At 39.4% G+C, this 25,171-nt stretch overlaps 1 protein-coding gene across 7 annotated transcripts in view; it reads left to right on the forward strand.

The window, feature by feature from the left end:
* The window catches only part of VSNL1 (visinin like 1), a 92,073-nt gene that overhangs the window by 31,871 nt on the left and 35,031 nt on the right, over nucleotides 1-25,171 (forward strand). For 4 of the 7 annotated variants that reach the window (XM_071741980.1, XM_071741983.1, XM_071741982.1 and 1 more), the window contains one exon: nucleotides 8,665-8,831. In XM_071741980.1, the coding sequence (XP_071598081.1) occupies nucleotides 8,670-8,831 (162 nt within the window). In that variant the 5' untranslated portion in view covers nucleotides 8,665-8,669. The remainder of the gene's footprint in view (nucleotides 1-8,664; nucleotides 8,832-25,171) is intronic. The other 3 variants (XM_071741981.1, XM_071741985.1, XM_071741984.1) reach the window with 1 other exon arrangement.

Below are 25,171 nucleotides of genomic sequence, written 5' to 3' on the forward strand. Positions count from 1 at the left end.
GTAGAAAAACCAGCATGTTCCTGTGGTCAGTGTTGGGCAACATACCAATATGATGAAAGTATACAACTCTATATGTGATAATCAGTTTCTCCAAAGTTACTAGTGAAAGGATGTCTGCAGTTTTTGAATCATAGAAACCCAGAGGTTGGCAGGGGCTGTGTAGTGCAAGGCCCTGCTCAGAGCAGATCCACTGTGCTTGGCATTGGCCAGTGCTGTTTGGCTTTTACCAAGCCTGTTACTCTCTGTACTGGTGATTCTGGTGTCTCAGTGTCTGGTGTAGTGTTCCTTGCTTTACTTTTCTGCCTGGAGCCTTTCTTCCTTGCTGTCAAAGTGCAGGCATGGAGCTACTGTGTGTTCAAATCCATGCATTTTGAGAGAGGAATATGAGGCTGGGACTGAGCCAAGTTAGGGAATCTTTGACCCATGAGGATTTTGGAGAGCCACAAATGCCACGACACCATTCAGCGTTTATCATGAAGGAAAGGGTCTTGGTCACAGAAGGGAATTATGTTGGTTGTCTTACAGTGGAGACAGTGAAGGGAGAAAAACAACTGCTGCCACCCTTAGTTCCTGCTAAGCTGACAGACCTGTTTTCAAAAGCTCTGATTGTAGCATAGTACTTACCTGGTGCCAGCATATTAAGATCTGGTATAATCCAACAGTACCAGGACATTCTCCTCTAAAATACCTTCATCTGTTGTATGTACTGGGGGGAAAAGGGTTTTCTCTGTGCAGTGTGGTTCTGCTGTGCAAAGTGTAGCACAGGGCTTGGGGTGATTCCTGCATGCATCCTGGCTTAGAAATTGTGTTGACAGCTGATGTGAATAAGTGCTTCACAAGTTGCCTATGAAGCATAGAGTCATTGAATGGGTTGGGTTGGATGGGACCTTAAAGATCATCTTAAGGGACTTGAGCATCTCTCCTATGAAGAAAGACTGAGAGAACTGGGGCTGCCTAATCTTGAGAAAAGAAGGTTGAGGCAGGATCTTATTAATGTCTATAAATATCTGAGGGATGGGTGTCAAGAGGAAGAGGCCAATCTCTTTTCAGTGGTGCCCAGTAATGAGACAAAGAATAATGGGTTTAAGCTAGAACATAGGAAGTTCTACCTCAACATGAGGAGAAACTTTTTTACTGTGAAGGTGATGTAGCACTGGAACAGGCTGCCCAGAGAGGCTGTGGAATCTTCTCTGGAGATTTCTCTGGGAAAACCCGCCTGGATGTGTTCCTGTGTGTCTTTGTCACCTGCATCCTAGGTGATCCTGCTTTGACAGGGGAGGTTGGACTAAATGATCTTTAGAGGTCCCTTCCAACTCCTAACATTTTGTGATCTAGTTCCAACCACCCTGCATGGGCAGGGAAACCTCCCACTAGACCAGCTTGCTCAAAGCCTCATCTGACCTGAACTTGAATCTTTCCAGGTATTCACTGCTTACCTGGGCAACCTGTTCCAGTATCTCACCACCCTCACTGTTAAAATACATTCTTCCTAATATGTAATTCGGATCTGCCTTCTTAAAGTGTAAAAGTGCTGTCCTTTGGCCTCTCATTATAGGCTTAGGTAAAAATGTTCTCTCGATCTTTCTTATAAGCCCCCTTTATCTATGGGAAAGCTGCAAGAAAATATCTGTAGAACCTTCTCTTCTCCAGGCTGAACAACCCCAACTCTCTCAGCCTTTCCTCATAGGAGAGATGCTCCAGCATTCTGAAATTTTTTGTGACCCTCCTCTGGATCCACTCCAACAGGTCCAACATGTCTTTCTTCTGCTGGGGACCCCGGTACCCCCAGGTTCTTCTCTGTGGAGCTGCTCTTAATCCATTCATCCCCCAGTCTGTATTAATATTGGGGATTTCCCCAAGCCAGGCACAGGACCTTGCACTTGGCCTTGTTGAACTTCATGAGATTTGCATGGTCCACTTCTCCAGCCTGCCAACATCCCTCTGCATGGCAACCCTTCCCTTCAGTGTGTCAGCTGCATCACTCAGCTTAGTGTCATCTGCCATTAAAGCACTGACATCAGACAAGGTTATTTTAGTTGTAGCCTCTGGCTTGAAAGGGAAAATTCCTCTTCCACATAGAATCATAACATGGTTGAAAAAGATATTTAAGATCAACTGCTAATCTAGCATGTACTGTTCCTTGGGTACTTCCATGGAGCTTCGGGTATGACTTCGTTAGGTTTTATTGTGTGTGAAAGACAGGCTATGGCTCTGGATGTCTTCTTCTGGGAAACAAGAAGTGTATTTGAAGGAATGAATCATCTGTGTGACTTGATATCCTTTTTCTATCTGTCCTTCATGCTGACATTAGTAAAGAAAAGGAAGTGTCAGAATTAGCCTGAGGAGAAAGAAACAGTTCTGGGAGTTGTCAGGAGTTACAATTATTATCAGCACATAGCTAGAAATTTGATAAACAACCTGCTCAAAAATAACATGAAAATTATTCTGTTGTTGTAGATTACAGACATAGTTCACTGCTTTCCCAAGCATTTCATTGTTTTGGGTTTTGTTACCCCTGTATGTATGTTGGAATCTACACAGTATTTAATGTACCCTTTGTAGATTTGTATTGTGCCAAAGATTGCAAGGGCACCCACCACACTCACCTGATCATTGCCTGAATTTCACATGGAGTCCCCAGGAGTCAGCACATTCCCGTGGGAGCTTGTGGGCTGGGAGTGGGCAGAGGGGTGGGGATGCAGCAGCTTTCCTTCCAAACTAGCAAGTGCCTGCCAGCACAGCTGAGCTGGCAAAGTGAGTGTTGCAATTTGCTTCTGGCACAGGCCACCCAGTCTCCCTTTCCCAGAGCCAGGGAAGAGCAAGAAAAGCATTCACCATATAGGGAACTCAGTGCACAGACCTCATGAAGTTGGAAGGATGCTGGTTGACTAACCCCTTCAGCTCACACAGGATTACTGGGAAAGCAAGGGCATAAACATGGACAGGTATCAAAAGCCAAAATATACTGAGATTAATTTGGTATAATTCAGTGAGATGCCTGTGCCCAGAAATATAAGGTGAATCTCCCTGCACTCCTGGTGATCCCTTGGATGAAACCTTTTTCTCTCAGCTACTCATGGAGAAAATTTAGTGAAGCTAGGCAGCTACTGTGGATACCAGAGTTGGGCATTATGACTGCCCCATTGGCCCCTGACTGTTCTGCTGAATCAGAGAAACAGCAAGGTTGGAGGTGGCCTCCAGAGATGCTGTAGTCCAACCCCATCTCATGCTAGATCAGATAGAGATGATTGCTCTGAGCTGTATCTAGTTGGGCTTTGAGTATCTTCAAAGGTGGAAACTTAACAACATTTCTGGGGAACCTGTTTCAGTGTTTCATCCACCTGCACAGTAAAAAAAATAATTTCTTATATTCAGACAGAATTCCCAGAATTTCAGTTTGTGCCCATTGCCTCTTGTCTCTTTGGTCACTCCTCAGAGGAGTCTGGCTCTTCCATCTTTTCCCCCTCAGTGGATATTTAGACATATATTGATAAGACCCTCTAAGCCTTCTCCAGCCCCATCTCTTTAAGCTTTTCATTGTATGGCAGATGCCCCAGTCCAATCATTACCTTCATGGCCCTTTGCTGGAGTTAAGTCCATTTTTGTCTGGTACAGGGAGCCTAGTAGTGGTCCCAGCACTCCAGATGTGTGTCAGCAGTTCTGACCAGAGGGGAAAGGTCACCTCCCTCAGCCTGCTGGCAACACTTTTCCTAATGCAATCTAAAAAAAAATAATTATTCTCTATAACTGGGTTTAAGGAAAGCAAGCAAAAAACCACAAAACTGGGTTATCAGCAACATGGCTGGACAATGTTGGTGCTGTCTATTCAAAGGAATTGGGGTCTTTTTTTCAGAACAAATATGAGATCTTTTGGCAGCACTCAGTTTACTCTTCGTTAGGAATGGCCAGAGTTATATTTGTTTGCACTTGGTCCCTTTGAACATTGGCCCAGGAGACCAAAGGTGAAAAAAGAGGAGGTGAAAGAGGAAGTGGTGGGAATGGAGCTGTGTCAGCAACAGTTTGGGGGTGTTTTGAAACAGCAAAGGATTCTGCAGGTCATGTTCTGCTACTGAACTTTTTTTTTTCCTTCTTTTGTCTTTAAAAAAAAATGTTGATTTATGAAACTGTGCTCACATTGCCAGTTTAGTACTGGCAAGCCTGAGGCAGTCCTGATAAACCTGTGCAGGGATTGATGTAAAATATTCCAAGGAAAACCCTGCTATTGGCCAGGAAGTTTGGATGATGATTGAGTAGAGAGCAGAGAGTTTTTGAAACACCACAGGCATGTGTGGGATATGTGATAACACTGCAGGAAAGATATCAAACAAAAGCTATAAACAGGGGAAAAATTTTAAAACCAGGTACAGTCTTAAAACTGGAGGAACTGTTTTCCTCTTCCTGCATGTGACTTAATGCCTGTTACCTCCTAAGTCCCCAGCAAATCACATAAAATCAGTTTGCTCAGCCGTGCTGCTGAGTCATTTCAGAGTAACTTCCAGCTGCTGCTGCAGCCTTTTCCTGCTTTTCCTGCTGGCTGGTGTGGACCTCCTGAGGTCCAGCAGGACAAAGCTGGCAAATATATCCTCATGTTGTCCCTGCTTGCAGCCTGGACTGCTTCAGGTTGGGGATTGGCTGTTTCATAACATTTCATTTTTTAAACCTCCTATGGACCTGTGAAGGCAACAACTAAGGTGTTAGTTCATTAAGTACTAAATTACTACTACACTAAGCATTCCTGAAAAGCTTGTTTCTCTGGGTAACTGATGCCTCTTTTCAGCATTTCAAGCAAGAGGATGTGTTTGCAAACTCAACCTTGATTGATGTTGCTGCTTGTGGCACAACAATAGATTTTCAGTGTTTTCCTTGAGCTCTAATTTGGTTTTTGTTGCCCTTGCTAGTATTGATAAGCATTCTCCTGCCAGAGTAATCTCACTGGCAACAGACTTTACACCTTTACTGATGTTAAGTGTCACCCATGGTTCCTTGTTTAGTGTTAATCTCTCCCCCACAATGGTTTGGAACTGAAGCATGTTGCTTTTTTGTTTGGCTTTTCCTTTTTTTCCCTTTCATGATTTTTACCAATCACAAAAATGCAAGGGAAGATGAACAACAATGCTTTGAGTGCCACATAGTCTGGCTGGAAATGTGGAGGGGAGGAAGCAAATTCATATTTTAAAAGAATTAAATTTGCTAAACAAAGAAATGCTTGTGTGACCAGAGTGACCATTCCTTCCCTTGAAAATTTAGTGATTGTGCAGCTGATCTCTCCCGTCTTTTCCTAATGCATATTCATAAATTTCCACAAGGAAAAAACATGTTTGGGAAACCAGGATACAAATTAATTAAAAATAGTTTTCATTTTAGAAAATTAAGTGTATTGGCAGTGGCATACTCATCGCTAATGGTGATTGTACTTCTTTAATAATAATAATAATAATAATAATAATAATAATAGATTCAATGAAACACTAAAAAAATGTTAGAATACGATTAACTAGATAATCTATTTGGGTTTTTATTCTCGAATAAGATGGATCTCTTAGTGCCAGTAGTGTGAGTTTATGTTTGATAATTATATGAGACTCCTGAGCTTTCTTGCAGATTGTGATTCAATTCCATAAGAAAAGAACTTTCAAATGAGATAAAAGAATGAGTGTCTTTCACTACAGGAAGGCACTGTGACCAGCTTGGTCAGCTTATTCAGTCCCTCCTCTCCAGCAGATTATGCACTGTACTGTGTGTGAGCAGCAACTGAGAATACAGAACCCAGAAGTTCCAAATTATACCTTCCTCCAATTCTGGCCTGTTTATGTGGAAAAAAATAGTTCTGGAAATTTTTTATCAAGATGTCAGCTGTGTTTTTCATTTACTAGAAGATATCATATGGTGAGATACATCAGAGATGGCTGGAAGGTGTTTGGGATTTATTAGACAATCTACAGCAGAAAAAGCAGCTGACCAACACTTGAGACCTGTATCACAGAGGCAGAAGACTGATGTTTTGTTTCTCCATATCTGATGATAGAAAAGGTTATGTGTGGATATGTTTGCCCAGCTCTTTATGTGTGTATTCTTCCATACTTGGAGACCCATTTCCTTTTCTATATTGATTTATGTCCACACTACTGAAAACAACATAGCTAACTTTGGAAGACTGTGCTGAGATTCACAGTTCTGTCTGCTTCCACCTCTGTGTAGTGCCAGGTGTAAAGCTAACATGATAAATACAGAAAAGTTGTTATTACAGAAAATTTGTCAGTCAAAACTAAGCGATTTTTTGCTGTTGAAGGTGCCTTTTTTTTCACGTGTAAATGTTGTTGAGTTAAATATGAATGGAGGTAAGAATCCAGGTGAAAAAGGTCAAATAAAAGCACAGTTGGATAAATTGTGCTTTTTAAACTGTGAGAGTCAGAAGATGCCTTATGAATCTACTTAGGATAGTTACCATACTTGCTGAAAATCTTTAAGGGTCGTCTGGGTCCTAAGAAAAGCACCTTATGATTGCAAAGAGTAACATAGTTTAAAGAAAAAAAAAAAAAAAAAGTGGTGGGGAACTAAACAGGCCTCTTAGAGATTACAACAAAACACTTTATTGTTTCACTTAAAAGCTATCTGAGTGGAGCTAGAGAAAAAAACTGTATAGTATACTTCAGTCTCCATGTGATTTAAATTCAGATGATGCTAAATTGTGTCTGTGTTGTACATGAGAAGATGGGGACTTCAAAGAGAAGGCTAGGGCAGTAGTTCTAAATACTAGAAATTGCAAGCCTATTGTTTAGTGAAAATGGCTAATTTCTGGACATCTGTGTGTACAATTAGGCCTGTGGCAATTAACTGAGAGGTTGACCTCTCCCGTATTTGTGCTAAGTTTACCAAAATGTGTGGATGGATACTTGGCAAAGCTTCAAAGTAAATTTAGAGCAAGCAGTGTGCTGCCCTTAATCAACAGCTGGGTGAGTCCTTGCAGCAGGTTCTTGCAGAGAAGATGCAGGGCCTCAAGCAAGGAAACACTGCAGCATCTCACAGTGCTGGTAGAGGATGTGCAGAGCCTAGGGAAGGAGGATCTGCTTGCTGGAAGCACCCCAAGAAATGGTGTCCCACTTCCACTTCCAAGTACATCTGTGCACAGCAGAATGCTCTTGTCTATCAGCCATGTCCTGAAGGTGTTGAGAGATTTCTGGCTGGAGCTTTGAGCCTGATGGGTTGTAGGATTTTGTACTTTCCAGTAACTGAATTTCCCAACTCTTTGCTGTCTTGGCAAAGGGTTCGCTGCCAGCCCTGATTGTCTTGTTGGGCTGGGGGATGTGGTAGGATTTTGGAGGTAAGGACAGGATGAGGTGGACCATAACCAAAAGGGAGATGGGCCATGGGGTATTTCAGGAAGAGACTTGATGCCTCCAGCAGTATGGCACCAGAGGATGTCTTGGCTGCACACAAACCAGGAAGAAATGTGTAACTTCATTCCTGCTCAAGAAAGACTCCCATATAGGAAATGGGAGTACAAATACTTTGAATCGTTGGAACAGAGCAATGTCTTTCTGAGAAGGAAACATCCCCTTTGAAATAGGGCAATATACAAAAGCAATAAAGTAGTACCAGAAATGGATGGTGATATGGACTAGAAATCAATGCATTCAATGTGGTGGTGTCATGAGAGACAGATGCCACATTGGGAGATAAGCATGTAAATGCTAAGCTAGGCTCAGGAAAGAAGTTATTGCTTTGCAGTTCTGTTTCACAGGAAAAGTTAAGTAGTGTCTGTCATCTGATTAAAAAATAACTGAAAGACATCATCTGACATGAAGAAAACTGTAGTAGAGTGGGAAAAAAATTAAAAGGATTTCTCAAAAGTTCTCTCAAAGGACATCTTTGGTTGAACATCAAGGGACCTTGACATGTCTCAAAAGGCCAACATGTGTAATACTGAAATGACCATGTTTATACCCATGTGTATTTTGCATTTCTGTGTTTTAAATTTCCTATGTATAACTGTGCATACAAAATGTGTATCACAAATGCAGTGTGTATCTCCAGAGTTAACAGTAATGAAATATACACTATTTATTGTGTATCAACTGTACAGTAAATATGTATATATATACATACTTACATGTATACATATGTGTATATAGACATATAGTGCACATGTAGAAAAATTATATTTATTTTTCTAGTTTGGTTTCTTAATTTTTGGGACCTATCACATGGACTTTTGCATTGCTTATTCCCAGTAGAACATTTAATGTTGTTCATTACAAGCCTGTATTGTACCTTTGAGGAGTAGCTGCTAGCATATATGTCACACAAGAAGAGAAGGCAAAGATAAAGAGAAATTCTGTGGACATCCCTGAACCTGTGAAAAAATTTTATAAAATTCAAAGAAAAAATGAATTCAGCTTTTTCAGCCTTAATATAGAAAAAAGCTAGAAATTACCTTGTCTGTCTCCAGGCTTTAAGACTCCTAAATGAAAGAAGAATGTTTTCTATTTCACCATTTTTTGTCTTTAATATTCAAGCATAGCTTAGGTAACTGTTCACTAGCAAATCTGTGAAGTTGCACTTGTCTGAGTAGAAAACATATTATGAGTTTGAGCTTCATCACTAATTATAGTTTAAAATGTTCACAGCAACTTGGCTAATTGTATTAATTTATTTCTTCTTAAGGCAGAATGGGGAAACAGAATAGCAAGCTGGCCCCTGAGGTGATGGAGGATCTGGTGAAGAGCACGGAGTTCAATGAACATGAGCTAAAACAGTGGTACAAAGGATTTCTAAAGGACTGTCCAAGTGGTAGACTGAACCTTGAGGAATTTCAGCAGCTCTACGTAAAAGTAAGTTGTTTATTAAGTTCCCACTATTTGATTGTAGATAAGGTTGCCATGGAATGTAAAGCAAACATGTGATCAAGAGCTGCCAGTCATTTAAACTAATAAAGACCTTTGCTGGGAGAAGGAATGGTGAGGATGAAATAATTGAGAACTCATCCCACCAGCTATTCACATAGCTACAGTGACCAGAACCAAAAGGAAAAATAGCTGTGCTCTGTTATTTATGGGCCTCTTTCATCTTCAAAGCATGGTTGTGGTCCTGTTCAATAAATGGCACTGTACCCGAGTAATGCCACTGGAATATAAACCAGTGGCCATACTCATACAAAAGACTGTGTTTTTGGTTTCAGAAAAAGTGGTGAAGTTTCCTCACAGGATGTCCTGCAGATAAACTATGCACTGTGCACGAGGCATTTCTTTCTCTAAATTTTGAGTATTGCCTTTGCGTTTTCCTATTGTCTCTTTTCCTGCATTATGTAAGAAAGGAAAAACAGGTTTCTTTCTTCTTATTTTTCTTTATTTTATCAAGCTCAATATAGCCTGTTCCTTACATTTAGTATGTATTTATTCTGTAACAAGAAGAGCATGAGGGCAGCATAAGAAGTGTATTCATGTTACAAAGATAATTATATTTTAATTCAGAATCGAGTGTCTGCCTAAAGGTCAGAGACTTCAAAGCAATTTTAATTAGGAAAAATATTGGATGGTGATGATGAACAGTAGGATCAGAACAGTTCATAAATACAATGTGAGGCTGAATAAAAATAAAAAAACCTTTCAAATCTAAATAGTTAATACTGAGCACAGTGACAATTTCTGCAGACAAGTGGGACTATCTTTCTTCTCTTAAATGCATGCTACAGTCCCTACCTAAATTTCTTCAGTCTTGAACCAGATCACTGCAAGATTACTACCTCGCCACTTTTTCCTTCTTCTGAACGGTCTTAACAAAAACTGCTAACTCCAGCTTACATAAATAAGCTTCTGTCTTCATATTTTAATATTTATGGCTCAAGATCTTGCCTCAAGATTTTCTTAAGAAGTGACCGGCTTTGTAATAACTGTGATTTTCAAATGAAAGAATCTTTACTGTCCTGGGTATTTGTGGTTGTTATTGACTGATAATCTATAGCGTCCCATTTAAGCAGTACTTGGTACACATCTTGCAAGATCAGACAAGTAGTAATTTCACATGCATGTTTCTGAGGAAAGTCAATGGTCTTTACAAAATATGGGTTCCTAATAAACTACATCAGCAGTTTAAGTCTACAAATTATTACTTTCTTTTTGACAAGTCATAATAAAGGGATTAATTTTCTATTTTTTTTAATGATTTTGTATGTTGTGGGGAAAGATAGCTTCTGAAAATAGCTTAGAAATCTTAGGAGTTCCCCCCTTCAAAAGCATGTTTGAAGTATTCACACATATTTCCCAGGATACTTGAGTCCTAAGAGATATCAGAGAGTAAATTCAGTATCATGTTTACAAAAATGCTTGTGCAAAAAATAATGAAGAACACAAAAGTATTTTGCTATTGAAATTTGAAGACAGCTCTGTAGTCTGACTGAGCTACAATATCTGGCTTTTAGTTTTATGACCTCATATATTTTTAGATAGGCACATCAAGTAAGGTTGTCTCCTTTGCTTTACTAATTATGGGTTTTGAGATCTGCTCTGTAATGGTACTGTCATATATTTAGTCCAGTTTATTGTCGTTCTATATATAATATCTGTATACAGGGCAAAATACTAATTTTGCAGAGGAGAAATACAATTAGCTGTAGTAAACCCAGGCCTTTCTTCTCCTTTCACAGTAATGCTTGTAAAATATGCTTGGCCCTTTGCTCTCTGAGAAACTAATAGTCTGAGTGTTGGCCACAGAGGCATTTTCTGTGAGCACATTATGCCTGCCCTGACTGCTTGGTGCAGACAAAACCCTAAACAAGAGATTTGATTTTTCCATGAGGAGCCACCAGCAGGAGAACCAAATCATTATGAATGCATCTGAAGCATCTCCCTTTAATACAAATCCAGGGTGACAATGTATGAATGTATATTGGCCAGTAATTCCTCTGCATGGACTTAGAGTTGGGAGTGATAACCTTTATCTATTGGTCTGAATGTATTTGATTGAACAAATTTCCATAAATCAATATATTTGGAAAAGGAATACAAGACTTGCCCTCGGTTCAGATTTATATTTTCTTAAGGTGATGCTGTTTCTTTGCTCAAAAGAGTTATGTGGTGCACTTTCATGTGTATGGGTAAAAGAGTGTTGGTCACTTAATTAAGATGCTAAGAAATCCCTTCTTTTCTTTTGCTCACACACAGTAGGAAGCTTAAAGAGCAAAAACATTTCTATTATATCAGGCATGGGGTTTTTTAGGTGAATTGTCTGCTATCTCCCCTTCTCTTTCAATTACAGTGAGGTGCACAATCTTGGGACACAAACTGTTGTGGGGTTTTTTTTTTGATGAAATGTAACTAGAAGCTGTGTCTTGGGATCCCACTTAATGTATTGCTGTATCTAATGACTGGTAATAAACCAGAGTTTGTCTGAAGTAAAACATCCAGAAGATGTTATGTTGTTGTCAGGCTCTCAATGCTGACTCTTCCACCCTACATATCTGCATCAATTGTCCTGTGCTGTTCAGTGATGTAGATGAAGACTGTATTGACTAAAGGGGAACTACACTAGCTTGGCTTGGAAGCCTTTGCTATTGAAGTTTCCATGATGAATACAAATCATGCAATACTTAAAACAAATAGCAGTTATACAAATGGACTCTACAGAAAAATATTTGTAGCATTTTACTGGAAATGTCTATAAAAATATTTAGCCAGGAACACCTCTTTTAAAGAAGCAGCTAATAGGCAGTAACGTACTTTATACTGTTTCAAATTTAGCACTGTCTGCACTCTAGGAGGTTCATTAAAAATTCTGGTACATTTTTGGGTGGATAGATTCTTCTTGGGATCCAGAATCTATGGCAAGCTCTTAGAGCTTGTGTGTCCTTCCCAGGTGCTGAATGAGGTCAATGCTTCATTAGTTTTTGAAATAGTTTATTGAATAATTTTTTATATGTTGTAAGGCCAGAGCCAGAAAGAGACCTAAGTGCGAGTTAACTGCCCGAACAGTCTGCACAGAGTGTGGAAAGGTGAGAAATTTGTGGATATCATTCTAAGAAAGCTGAAACTCAAGCCAGCATTTTGTAAACCAAGGTGCCAGTGCAAAAGCACGAGGTGATGCTCAGGACAGGAATGTATATTAAATTCTACATTTCTCCAGTGTATATGTATCTGTTTTCACATGGCAGTTGCATCTTCCAAACTTTTCCTGCAGAGAACTGCCTAGGAGATTAGAAGTCACAGCAAAATCGTGTGACTGGAGTCTTTTTTATTTCTTTCTTAAGTAATGAAGATAATGTGAATGCCTGTTCTTTAGCACAGTGGTCTAAGAACTCATCAAGCTGTAGGAAACTCTGAATCAATTATCATGTCCCTGTAAAGAGTTTGAATCTGCACTGTTCTCCCTCTCATTGCACTACCTGTGATGAGATATGCCCTTCTGTGTTGCTTGAAATATCCCACTTAACCTCTTTTTCTGCAGGAAATAATGATAGGTAACATCAGAGGCTGCAAAATCCAGTTTCCATCTTTGAAGAGAATATCCTAACCATTAAGCTTAATCCTGGCTTGCTTTCTTGTTTCCTTATTTCTGTTCTAAGAAGTCCTTAATTCTTAAATAAAACATCATTAGCATAGTGTGCAAAGAGCTGAAGGAATTAATATACAAAAGTGCCATTAAAACAAAATATCTAAGTAAAACATTCTGGACTATTCCTATAATCTTTAGGGTTTCTTGCAGTCTAGAGGGCCAAAACCATTTTCTTTAACATCTTTTGAATTCACTGGGTTCAGATGAATATGCCCCAGAGTATGTAAGTGTGCATAATCAGTGCTAATGTTCATGTTATGCATGTGTCTTAAGTGGAAAAAAGGCTTCTATACTGTGATACTTCTTGGAACTGGGTCACTGATCATGAGAAGCATATCCTCTGGATTAATGACATGAACAAGTACCAATGGGCCTTTAACTGGAATGGTATAGTTGGAAGTGATCATGATAGAATGGTATTATTAAGTAAAAAGAAATACACTCTGTGCATTTGTTGCACATCTATTGTTTAGTTATGTTTGGAGGTGGGTTATGGATAACATTTAAATGAAAAAAGACTGTAGTAATGCTATTTGATTAAGTACAATGAAATGGTTTGTCACATTTTTGGCTTCTAGCTCACATATCCTGCCTCAAAGGGAATTGATTTCTACTCTTTCATTTTAGTATCTGTAGAACAAAAGAATCTCAAAAATCTATTGAAATTTAAGTGGCTATATTAGCAGCCTCTTTTTTCAAGACCCAGCATCTTTCTAATGATGGCACAGACCTCCTGGCAATATTAGGTTAGAGCTGTGTTTCAGGCTTTCAGTGGCTGTGAAGAAGTGGGATTCTATAACAGCACAGATGTGCTGTGTTTACAGTACCCCTATGATAGATGTAGTTTTACTGGCAGAAACTGATTTTCTTGGGATCATCTGTTTTTACTGGAAGTGCTGTGCTGGTTTCATGAGTGCAGTTTGGCCACTTCAGTTTTTCATATAATAGCAATACTTCTTAGGTAGATTATACAAAATAATTAGTTAATAAACAATATTATAACCTATTAATTAGGTATGTTATACCAATCTTGTATTTGTAAAGAACTACAGCGTGTTTTGAAATCATGAAGATCATAAAAAATGCTGATACATCTATTCATACAATTGGTTTAACCCATACTGTTGCTCCCTTTAAAAAGATCCCATCTGGGTTGCCAGCAGTCTTCCTGGACAATATGACACCATCTTTGTTGTATACACTACCTAATTTTTACTGCAGCACAGAAAATATTATATGTATACGTCTTTAAACATGACTATAAAAATCCTTAAACAAGATTATTAAATTATAATCCTGCCATGTTATTAAATGATTGCAATTTATGTGGAATAATAAAACTATTACTGTTACATTAGAGACAATTGGAAATAGCATTGGATGGAAACAGGTGAAGCAATGAATATCCCTGATCCAGGGACATTACTGTGGCTCTGTGAAAGGCAGCACATATAGAGACAGAAAAATAAAGGCTAGAAAGAAATAACAGTCACATTATTGATATCAGTGGAATATTTGGTCTGGTGGGGTTTGTAGAACAATCTACAAGGTAAAGATTCTTAAGGCATTCCTTAAGCACATAATATAAATCTGCACATTTAAGACAATTACAATAAAATCATTAGAGGCAAATGCTCCTAAAGAGTAAAATACCTTTCATCATAAATGCAGTGAAAGTTTCTGGGAAAGAAAAATTAATAGAGTGGAATCTGAAAGGCAGCATGCTGGAAAGCAAATGTATTTGTGGTCCAGCATTATCACAGGGGAGTGCTTTTCAGGATGAAGTATATGTTTAGGTATCCAAAGCTGTCTTAAAATTGGGTTCTGAAAACTTTAAAACAAAAGAGATCACACAGGACTTGGTTTTAAAAAGTCATGGTCTTGTTACCTGGATGTTTTCCATGGAAAACTGCTTTTCCTCCTCCTCCTTCTCTTTAAAAACATGAATAGTCAGGTGCTGTGCCAAAATGCAGGTCTACTGGAAGACCACATAAGAGGCTTATTATATGTTTCAAAAAGAAGCTGAAGTTGAGCTTCATGAATTTTAAAACAAAGGGCCAGAATACTTCTTACATATAAAACCAAAATCGAAAAACCCCAAAGGCAGTGATGACTTTGAAGCTGCCTTTTGATTTGAATGATTTGGATAAAGGGAGGATACTGGTAATGTATCATAACTGCTGTATTTTTGTCTCTGTGCTGACCCCAGGACAAATAGTGGCTGGACTTAATATTTTTCAGAGCATTTTTTTAAAATCTGGCCTTGGTAAACAGAGCTTTAAAGATCAGAAACTGTATTTAAAAAAAATACAGTGAATAAACAGAGCTTCTTATTTGAGCTGTAAAGTAAAATGAAAACAGTAATTTTTAGATTAAATTCACTGAGTAGTGAACCACTCTGAAAATATGGCCATAAATCACAACAATGTAGGATGGAGTCAGTTTCAAGTGAAATCCCAATCTTGTTGAAACTAATCGAAGTTTTCATTCCTGATCCCTATTTAAGCACTTAGAACCTCTCTGATCTCTTGAAATTATCATCATGAGTCCTGGGAAGTCTGGTGCAAACTCCATTAATGTCCAGTCCTACAAGCTCAATCTAGAGTCTGGAGAGCTTCTCCCATCCTATGTGAAGTGTATGCATTGCTAGCTGTCATTGAAAGCTGTCAGCAGTTATTTAAAAACTTAAATCTGTATGGTTGAGTAGTAAAAGTCCTAAAATTATTAGAAAAAACAGGTCCAGGGGCAAAGGAGGACAAGTCCTTTTCTTTTTGCAGCATTAAGACTAGCAGTTAATTTTAAAGGCTAAAATATCTTTTTTTTTTGCTTCTGTTGCAGAGCATGTAATGGTCCATATCCTCCACACAGTCTCTGGAGACTGTAAATCTAGAAAATGAGGAAGTCGGACAATTCTAAGAGATGAAATCTAAATAGCTAAATCTTAATTGCTCTAAATACCAGCTTGTGGAGCACCCAGGCCTGTGGGATGTTTGAAAAATTCACTAACATATGCTGACACCCTCTCAGTGAGAGGCAGGAATGATGGTCACATGAATCCATAAAGCAGTCTGACTGTCCAAAGGCATCTCTGGGATGTGATGGTTTAGTCAAATCCTCTGATAATTACTAAGTATGGAACAGTCCTGTAATTCTGTGGTTGTATGTGGTTCCTGGAGGCACTTTAAACTAACATCAAGTCCAAAGCATTGAGGAGAGTATGTCTGGCCAGGGAAAGATGATACAGCCTGGAATGCTTGAAAATCTCACTAGGCACATTCATTCCCTTGTTTCCAACATGGCCCAATAAAAGAATCCAGGCTGGGCAGATTTTCCAACAATAACATGCACATGCCTTTTACTTAATCTTCTCTTTTGACAGAAGCTCACCAGTTCCAAACACTGCCACGCATTTTATAGAACCACAGAGTAGCTAGGGTTGGAAGGGACCGTAAAAACCATTTAGTTCTGATCCCCCTCCATGGGCAGGGACACCTTCCACTAGACCAGGTTGCTCAAGGTCCCAGCCAACCTGGCCTTGAACACTTCCAGGGAGGGGGCAGCCACAGCTTCCTTGGGCAACCTGTGCCAGTGTCTCACCACCCTCAAATTAAATTATATCTTCCTAATGTCTAACCTAAGTCTCCCATTTGCAAGTTTTAAACCATTTCCCCTTGTCCTCTCATTACACACCCATGTAAAAAGCACTACCCCAGCTTTCTTGTAGGGCCTCTTCAGATATTGATGAAGGTTCCTATAAGGTCACCTCGAAGCCTCCAGGCTGAACAACCCCAACTTCTTTAGCCTGTCTTGATAGGGGAGGTGCTCCAGCCCCCTGGTCATTTTAGTGTCTCTCCTCTGGACATGTTCCTGGAGCTCCATGTCCTCCTTATGCTGGGGACTCCAGGACTGGACACAGTGCTCCAGGTGGGGTCTCAACAGAGCAGAGTAGAAGGGGAGAATCACCTCCCTTGACCAGCTGTCTGTGCTTCTTCTGATGCAGCCCAGGACCCGGTTGGCTTTCTGAGCTGCAAGTGCACATCGATGGCTCATGCTGAGCTTCTGGTCCACCACCACCCCCAAGTCCTTCTCCTCAGGGCTGTCTACAATCCTTTCTCCCCCCAGCCTGTATTCATGCATGGGATTGCCTTGAACCAGGTGCAAAAACCTTGCACTTAACCTTGTTCATGCAGTTTGCACGAGTCCACTTCTCAAGCCTGTCACGGTCCCTCTGGATGGCATCCCTTTCCTCCAGCATGCTGACTTCACCACACAGTTTGGTGTCATCTGCAAACTTGCTGAGGGTGAATTTGGGTTAACGAAGGTCACTTCATTCAGCCATGTTGCTGACAAAGATGTTAAACAGCATTGGTCTGATTACCAACCCTCAAGGAGCACCACGTGTCACACATCTCCATTTGGACTCTGAGCCACTGATCACAACTCTTCGAGTGTGACCATCCAGCCAGTTCCTTATCCAACAGTGGTCATCCATCAAATCCCTATAATTCCAGCTTAGAGATCAGAATGTTGTGGGGGACACTGTCAAAGGCTTTGCACAGGTCTGAGTAGAAGGAACGTTGTTTCTTTACAGCTCACTTTTGCTCTGTGTTGGATTTCTCAGAGAAATCAAAAGGGTGAGTTTGGGAAACTGCAATTGTTCCTACAGCAAAACATGAAATTTATTAATATGGTTATGATTTCCCTGAAGCATAATACAGAAGAAGTACTGCAACTTGTGAGTGGAAAGAGACACTGCTAACACAAACTTTCAAAGATCTCAAAGGAAAAAAACAACACTCAGTGCCAGGTCCCATAGCTGTGATGGTGTTCAGGTCTACTGTTTGTTTCAACAGCACTTATTTTACAGTTTTTAAGTAGTCCTTAGAGCAGTCATCAAGATTGAGCAATTTTTCACAAATTTCACCAAACTTGTTGCAAAAGTCAAGTTTTCTCCTGAAACTTTCCCAGCTCCCTTCATCCACCTCAGTGTTTTCCCTCTAATCACAAGAAGGGGTGCCCTCAAAACCAGTGACAGCCCTTTAGAATGTGCAGTAGGGAGAGGAAGTGGTGATGCTGACTGTATGTTTTTCAGATACTCTCTTCTTTTGCAATCTGAATAAAATAACCAGGAATAGAGAATATAAGGTCTCTATATATGTATAGATATTTGACATACAAAAAGGTTAGACCACTTGCTTGGTGTCTTTTGCAAGGTCATGTTTGAAATTATTTCATGGGTTGAAATATAAATGGACCTTATTTTATTTCCTTGGAGTGAGCTTTTGTATTTTTTTTTTCCTACAGAATTGCTTGAGAGTGACTTCTTAGGGTCATACATGTGCATTTAAGTGTGGTACTTCTGGCTGAACTTTAAATGTCTATTCTAGATCTACACTGTGATCTGCTGTCTACAATTAAGCTGTGACCACATCTTAGTGGAAACCTGTATTTTAGGTCTCCAGTAACTTTGATTTTGAAAACTGGATCATCCTAAAGCTTATGCTGAAGGCTAATAGCATGTGTGTTTGTTACTTGAGACAAAGTGAACTGAGGTCTTTCAGGGACTTCAGCTTGTCACATTTCGTGAACTACAAACATTTCTGTTTGTTCAAAATAGATATGAAAAAAAAAAAAAAAAAAAAAAAAAGCAGGTGTTTGGTAATACAGAGTTCCTGAAGAAGCCTGTGGAACCAGTAAACTAATATGATACTGTATTTTGTTTTAAAACATTGAAGTGTTTTCTTGTAGTATCGAAGGCTGCTTCCAATACCTCACTTATACACAAGGCCTGGGGATGAACACAGCATTCTTGTTTCATAAGGTATGAACAGGAACCTGCTGCTCTGAACTGAATCCCTTCACACTGATGTGATATCTCTGCCTTCATGCTTGAGTTTCCCCTCCCCCTCTTTTCTCAGGGAACCCATCCATCCTTCAGAAAATGTAATGACCTTAGTGATTACAGAACTTCCCAGATGAGCACTGTAGCTGTGTATGAATATTCCAGAAATTAAAGGGGTCAGAGTAGCCTGGGTCATGGCTCTTGGAGCCATGCATTGCACCTCAACCTGCTCCATCTGCTGGTGGTACCTTGAGATGCTGCTGTTACCACTGCAACACCTGCTGCTGTGGGCAGCTCTAACTATGCAGGTAATCAAACATCAGGTGTTTTTTCAGGGTTCTGTGGTATGGAAAGACATTTGGGAGCTTGCTTAGTTGCCAAGTTAAATGCAGTTTTTATTATCATGTAGACATTTGTTGAGATTCCAGTCAGGTTTCTACTAATCATAGTCTGAATGTTTCCAGTACCTTGGGATATCAACTTGCTTTTTCTTCAATGAGAGTAAATTTCCATCTTTTCATGTTTAATTAAGGCTCACAGGAATAGACTATTTGCACCGACAAACCTATTGATTGCTGAATTGAGATGACTTACTGCTTCTTGGCATGAGAATCAGCTTGCTATCTTAATTTTGTATTCAATCACAAACAAAATGAGAAAAACATAAGGTTTGGAAGGTGAATTCAGACTGGAGGAGTGGATTTTTTGCTGTTTTGCTGAAATACATATGAAACATTTTCAGAAGAGGCTGGTGTGAAATCTACCTGTGTAAGAAGCTGTGAAGTTTGGCTGTCTAGTTGCATGGATAGCCCAGAATGGAATATGCAGCTTTAAATAAACCCTCCCTGTAGTCCAGAGAAACAGCAGTACAAGCAGAAGTATAAATCATCACTGCAGATCACCTCAAAGTGAATAACAAAATCAATTGGGGATTATTTCAGTGTTTCCATGGAAAACTGCTTTTGCCATTATTCCTCCTACTCCTTCTCCTGGTAAACATGAATAGTAAAGTGCTGTGCCAAAATGCATGTTTCAACATGTTAACTCTTAATACAGTTCTAGCATGTTAACAAAGTTATTTTTTTAAAAAAGAGGAATTAAAAATTCTGAACTCAATTACTGAAATAAAACCTGTGAAGGAGACAGAGTTGGGGTTTTTCAGTCTAGAGAGGAGAAGGCTCCAAGGAGACTTTTTTGTAACATTCCAGTATCTGAAGGGGGCTACGAGAAAGCTGGTGAGGGACTTTTTAGGATGCCAGGTAGTGATAGGACTAGGGAGAATGGTTTCAAACTAGAGGAGAGTAGATTTAGATTAGATTTTAGGAAGAAGTTCTTCACCATGCAGGTGGTGAAATACTGGAATAGGATGCCCAGAGAGGTGGTGGAAGCCCCATCGCTGAAAATTTTTAAGGCCAGGCTGGACAGGTCTCTGAGCAACCTGATTTAGTGGGAGGTGTCCCTGCCCATGGCTGGGGGGTTGGAAGCAGATGATCGTAAAGGTCCCTTCCAACCCTGAATATTCTATGATTCTAATTCTATGATTCTAAGATTTTATATGGACCTTCTCAGCTGCTTTCAACAGAGATATATGCAATTACAAAGTTATATGTAGATGCCTGTGTCCCCTTCATTTGGAAGGGGACATACCCTAGAATTGCTGTTATCCCTTAGTAGGAAATTTACACACCTTTCATAGAAGCTTAGAATCACAGAAAGTCAGGGGTTGGAAGGGATCTCAAAAGATCATCCAGTCCAGCCCCCCTGCTAGAGCAGGGTCACCTATAGCAGGTCACACAGGAACACACCCAGATGGGCTTTCAATCTCTCCAGGGAAGGAGACTCCACAACCTCCCTGGGCAGCCTGTGCCAGTGCTCTGTCACCCTAACAGTGAAAAAATTCTTTATATTTATATGGAGCTTCCTACACTCCAGTTTATAACCTGTATGTAGTTTCCTTTATGCATATTCATGACTCTTCACAGCTTGCTTTGACAGATGTTCACTAATTTGCTCCTCACTGTTAAACTGATCAGGGTAGAAGACTCTTAAACCCCTACTCCAAGATACAGGTGTTTGGTCTGTGTCATTCCTGTCCATAATGCTACTACCAGCTACACAACAACTGCTTAAGAGGAGCAGTCTTTGAATTTGCTTTCATGTTCATGGGGTCCAGCTACCACTATTTCTTGTGCATATGTTGACTAGATCTGGATCCCTCTTCCAAATACTTTTTTGGTACTGATACCACTTTAAATTGCATTAGTGTTTATTGATGTAGCAATTTCAGTGCCTAATTTTATAATATGTGTCAGTGCAGATAATAATGTAATTAAACTGGATAACTGAAATGATGGAGTTGTCTAAGAATGGACCAATTAAAACAAGAAACTGCACTGTGAAAACATCACAAGACACTATAGGTAAAGTTTGCAGATGACTTCAGGAGCCATCCTCCCTCCTAGCTTGGATCTTTTTTCACCAAAACAAACTCCAACCAACTGCTTTTCAGCCAACCTCTAAACCTGAGTGGCTGGAAGGTGAGACTGGATTTTTTCCCCAGTGACACCCAGATGTCCTTAGTTCCTTTCAGAGTCTCCCTACCCACACACCTGCCTAAGCCCTGGCAGGAAAGAATGCAGTTGTTCCTCCCACTAAATCATTGTCTCCAACTTTCCCCTTCACAGATGTTGGTGTCACTTTGACAGGTCAGGTGCCATACATTAACACTCCTGACTTCATCCAGGAGTACAACACAGCTGCTTTCCTCAGGGTCCAATTCCTACATCTTCAGCACATTGAGTCTTACATTACATGTGGGTTGTTAAGCTTCATACAAACCTTATATACACATATTAAACATTTGGCTTCTTGATTAGAAGTCACTTTGGTGGTAATCCAACACTCTGACTTCACAGTTGTTTAATGTTGACCATATCCCACATTTTTCTTGGAGGAATACAGTCATACCATTTCAGGTATATCTAAAGCCACAGAAAGGCACAGCTGAGCATCAGCTTCACAGTGATGGTACTGCCCACACTATTTGCTTCTTACATCTTTTTGTGCTCCTTTTTATGGAACAAGGGATGCCTTCACACTCCCTTTATTACTTTAGGAAGTCACAGTTCCCATTATTTGACTTTTTAAACTATAACATCCATACATGGCATGTGTTTGATGGTTTGGGGCTTTTTTATAGAAAATTAATACTTCAGTTAACACTTCGCTTGAGAAAGGTATGTTTTCAGAGTTCCAGCATATGATGGTTCTTAAAAAGCCATCAAGACAGCTATGGTTAAAGTCCAGAATAGCTCTTTAAAGCATTGTATTGTCTTTAATTTTTTTTGAGTTGGAAAAAATGGTGGTATATAAAATAACAATAGTTATACTTAATTGTAAAGGTGCTATATTGAAAGTGGCTTGAAGCAATTATTTCTCTATCAATTAGTTCTTACTACAGTTAAATGGGATATATGACAAGGGAAGCCTAAGGAATTAGTGGCCTTGTGTTAGAATTGCAAACTCTGTTCCACAAATTAGATCCTATGGTGTATTAGTCTATCCACTCATTTATTTTTAAGATTCTTTTCCCCTGGAGTTTTTCTGTATAGCAGTAAAATAACATTTAATGGTTCTGATGTTATTTTCACAGAGACATAAACTCTGGGGTTATTTTAATGTATGGCCAAGAGAAGAGACAATGAGGACATTTTTTGCTTCCTGTATCTTTAGGGTATCTTTGAGGCATGAAGAGTCATGAAAAAGAGCACATGCTCTTAAAAAACATGTAAGGAAACCCAGTTTTCACTCTCAGAAAATTAAATTGCTCATACAGGAAATCACCAGCAGGTCCAGGGCAATAAAACTGAGTAAAAATATAATGCTAACGAAAGGTAAAGGCTGGCTTTTGTATACAGCAGTTTCTTTTAAAGTAATGTTTCTTTGTTACCTCTCTGTAATAATAATGTTTTTCAAAGAAATCTAATCCATTTCCAAAGGCTGAATTTAACACATTCAGTATGAAAATTACATTAAGACATAGCCATATTTATTAAAGACTTTTGAAAATTATTCTTTTAGCACACAAACTTCTGATAGACACCCTAGAAGTGGCCTCTCAGTGGGAAATTAGCTCTTGAGCTGTATCCAGCAAGCGATTGTCAGTGTGAGATAAAAGAACTGCATTCTGGCTATCTGAGTGTGGAATTTTTCCCTGCACAGGCACAATAAATAGTTTTTGCTAGCAATAAAGATGCTGCCAAATCAACCTATCTGAATTAAATGTATGTGGTACTTTACACATGGGAAAAGTGCTTCAGAAAAGCTAAGCCCTATGAAAATGTTATTCCTGCATTTTCTCCAATAGTACTTCCCTTCAGGCAGTTTTCAGTTATTTGTTTCCATTTTCTATACATGTACCCAATGTTCTTTATTTCCATGTGATTGTTCATCTCAGTCATTTTCTTTCCTCTCATCTATTCTGGGCTCATAGGCATGCTTTTTACATATTGCCAGAATATTTAAGTTTCCAGATTCATAGAAATACTGTTCTACATAAAATGGTATGAAAGCAAGTACAGAGACCTCTTGGACCACTTGATCTCTGTGGGAGCCCACATCACTGCAAAGTAGACCAGTGGGAAAGAACACTTTTTACCTTTTCTACTTCCCTTTTATGTAGAGAAAAAGCCTGGAATTGCTGAAAAAATCCATGGAAGTCCTATAAGTTTGTGGTGTGCATGAGTTTGTGTATCTTGCTGGTTGAAGAAGTCTCTCCCAGGTTTTATTGCCAGCATGTCGGTCAAGGGGCGAGGGGCAGCTGCAATCTTGTTACTGTGCAAACAAGAATGCATGTCTTGGAGTAAAAAGAACAACAAGGGGGGGTGAAAAAAGCCTCTTTACAAGAAAACAATCCCTAGTTACTGAGTACATCGTTTAGCATTTACCAAAAGGGGACAGGAGAAGTGCACAAGTCATGTGTAGTAAAGTGAAAGCATTATGGTGGAGGGTAGGAGTTAGACCAAGGTAAGAATAGTTCTTTAGTATAATCCATGATGAACTAAAAATGTACTTTTAAAATTGTTAAGACTCATTTATTGTATCAGGGCCTCACAGAATGCAATATGATAAGAAAGCAAAAGTTTTCTCTCCCAAGGAGCATCGTGCTTTCTTTCTTCCTATACTGGGCCTCGGTGTCTCCAAGGTTCTGCACAATCTTGGCTGTCAGGCATGCAGAGCTGTGAGGTTTATATCCCTCTTTTTCTTAATCATAATTTGCTTTGCTTTGCTTTTCTCCTCAGCTAGTTCCACTCCGTCTTTCCTGGGACACTGCTTAGACAAATGGGAAAGCCTGATGTTATATGTGTACATTTGTCATTTAATTCTCCAACTTTTGAATTGCTGCAGCATAACAAGAAGTTTGCTGTTAGCTGTGCTTATTCAGCATGTGATGTAGGCTTAGTCATTTTAATTTAATTTGTCTCTCTCTTTACCTTAAGATTAAGGCAGTCCAACATCAGGAAGCCAAGCCTGATCCTTTAGGCAAGGGAGGACCTTATAGCTGAAAATGTCTCTAAATACGAGTTTACAGGCTCTGGCAAGATTCTGCATAGCAAAGCAAAATGAGCAGCCAAAGCCGAATGTTCCTTGCTCATTGTTAAAGGAGATGAGAAGCACTTTAAAGAATGGAACTATCTAGAGTCTTTTACTTAAATGAAATGTCTTAAGAAAGATTTTTGAAATGACTTCCTTTTACTCTTTGAACATATGCGTAATTTACTATCGTAGAACTTTGGGCTATTTTTTCCTCTGGTCTTTTGTCTGGTTGATTGGTTTTGGTTTTGGTTTTTATTTTTCTTCAGTATTGCCAGTTATATGAATGGTGGTGGTGTGAAGAAAAATTGGTTTACAAAATGAAAGGAAATTAAAATGAGAATAAATTGAGGCTGGATAAATGTAAACTTGGTGTGGACATTGCAAGATTTAAAATTACATATATTTTTACAAGCCTAGGGGTTTTAAAAATTAAGTGGTAAAGAAAATGTTGGCAGGAGGCTGGTATCTAGACAATCTATTCCAGGTTTAAGGTTATTCATCTTTAATAAAATACATGGCTCTGAGAAGAACTGTACTGCAGCCTTTAAATGAGGTTATAAATTAACAGACCGAATAAGCCAGTGGCCATGTTCACATCCATGGGAGATCTGACACCTTCTGTGGGACCAAGACTTGGCTTGCATTTTACTAGTTTCTTGTTTTATATCATACAATATGCTCTGGAAAAGAATGACAGGTAGTCATGCAACTAATTTTTTATGAGGAGAATATGTTCACCTCTTTTTTGTCTTTTTAATGGAAATTCCTTGTCTCTTGGTAGCTTTCCCAAGCAAATAATCTATTACCCAGCTCATTTTGTAATAACAAATATAGTGTCTGGAAGTACACAAGATGTTGGCCTGGGCACTCCTGGGAACCCCCATTCCAGCCATTCTGGGCTTTTTTCAGTTCACTGGTGAAACAAATCAGATTAGCACATCTGTTTAGCCAGATGGTCTTTCTGGTCATTAAGAAATACAACCAAAATACTATCTACAGCTAGCACAAGGACTGTATTGGCAACTTGCTGCAGGGAAACCACTATTGATGGCATTTGATGTAGAATTCCTTTTCTAACAGGCAGTTGATGTAAGCACCGTGTCCAGCCATGGCTGGGATATGCAGGTAGAAGGTTGCACACTAGAAGACTGAGTAGTTCTCTGGTTAATTTCTGGGTTGAAAATGTGG

This window comes from Heliangelus exortis, chromosome 3 (genome assembly GCF_036169615.1).
Source record: "Heliangelus exortis chromosome 3, bHelExo1.hap1, whole genome shotgun sequence".
Lineage (NCBI taxonomy): Eukaryota > Metazoa > Chordata > Aves > Apodiformes > Trochilidae > Heliangelus > Heliangelus exortis.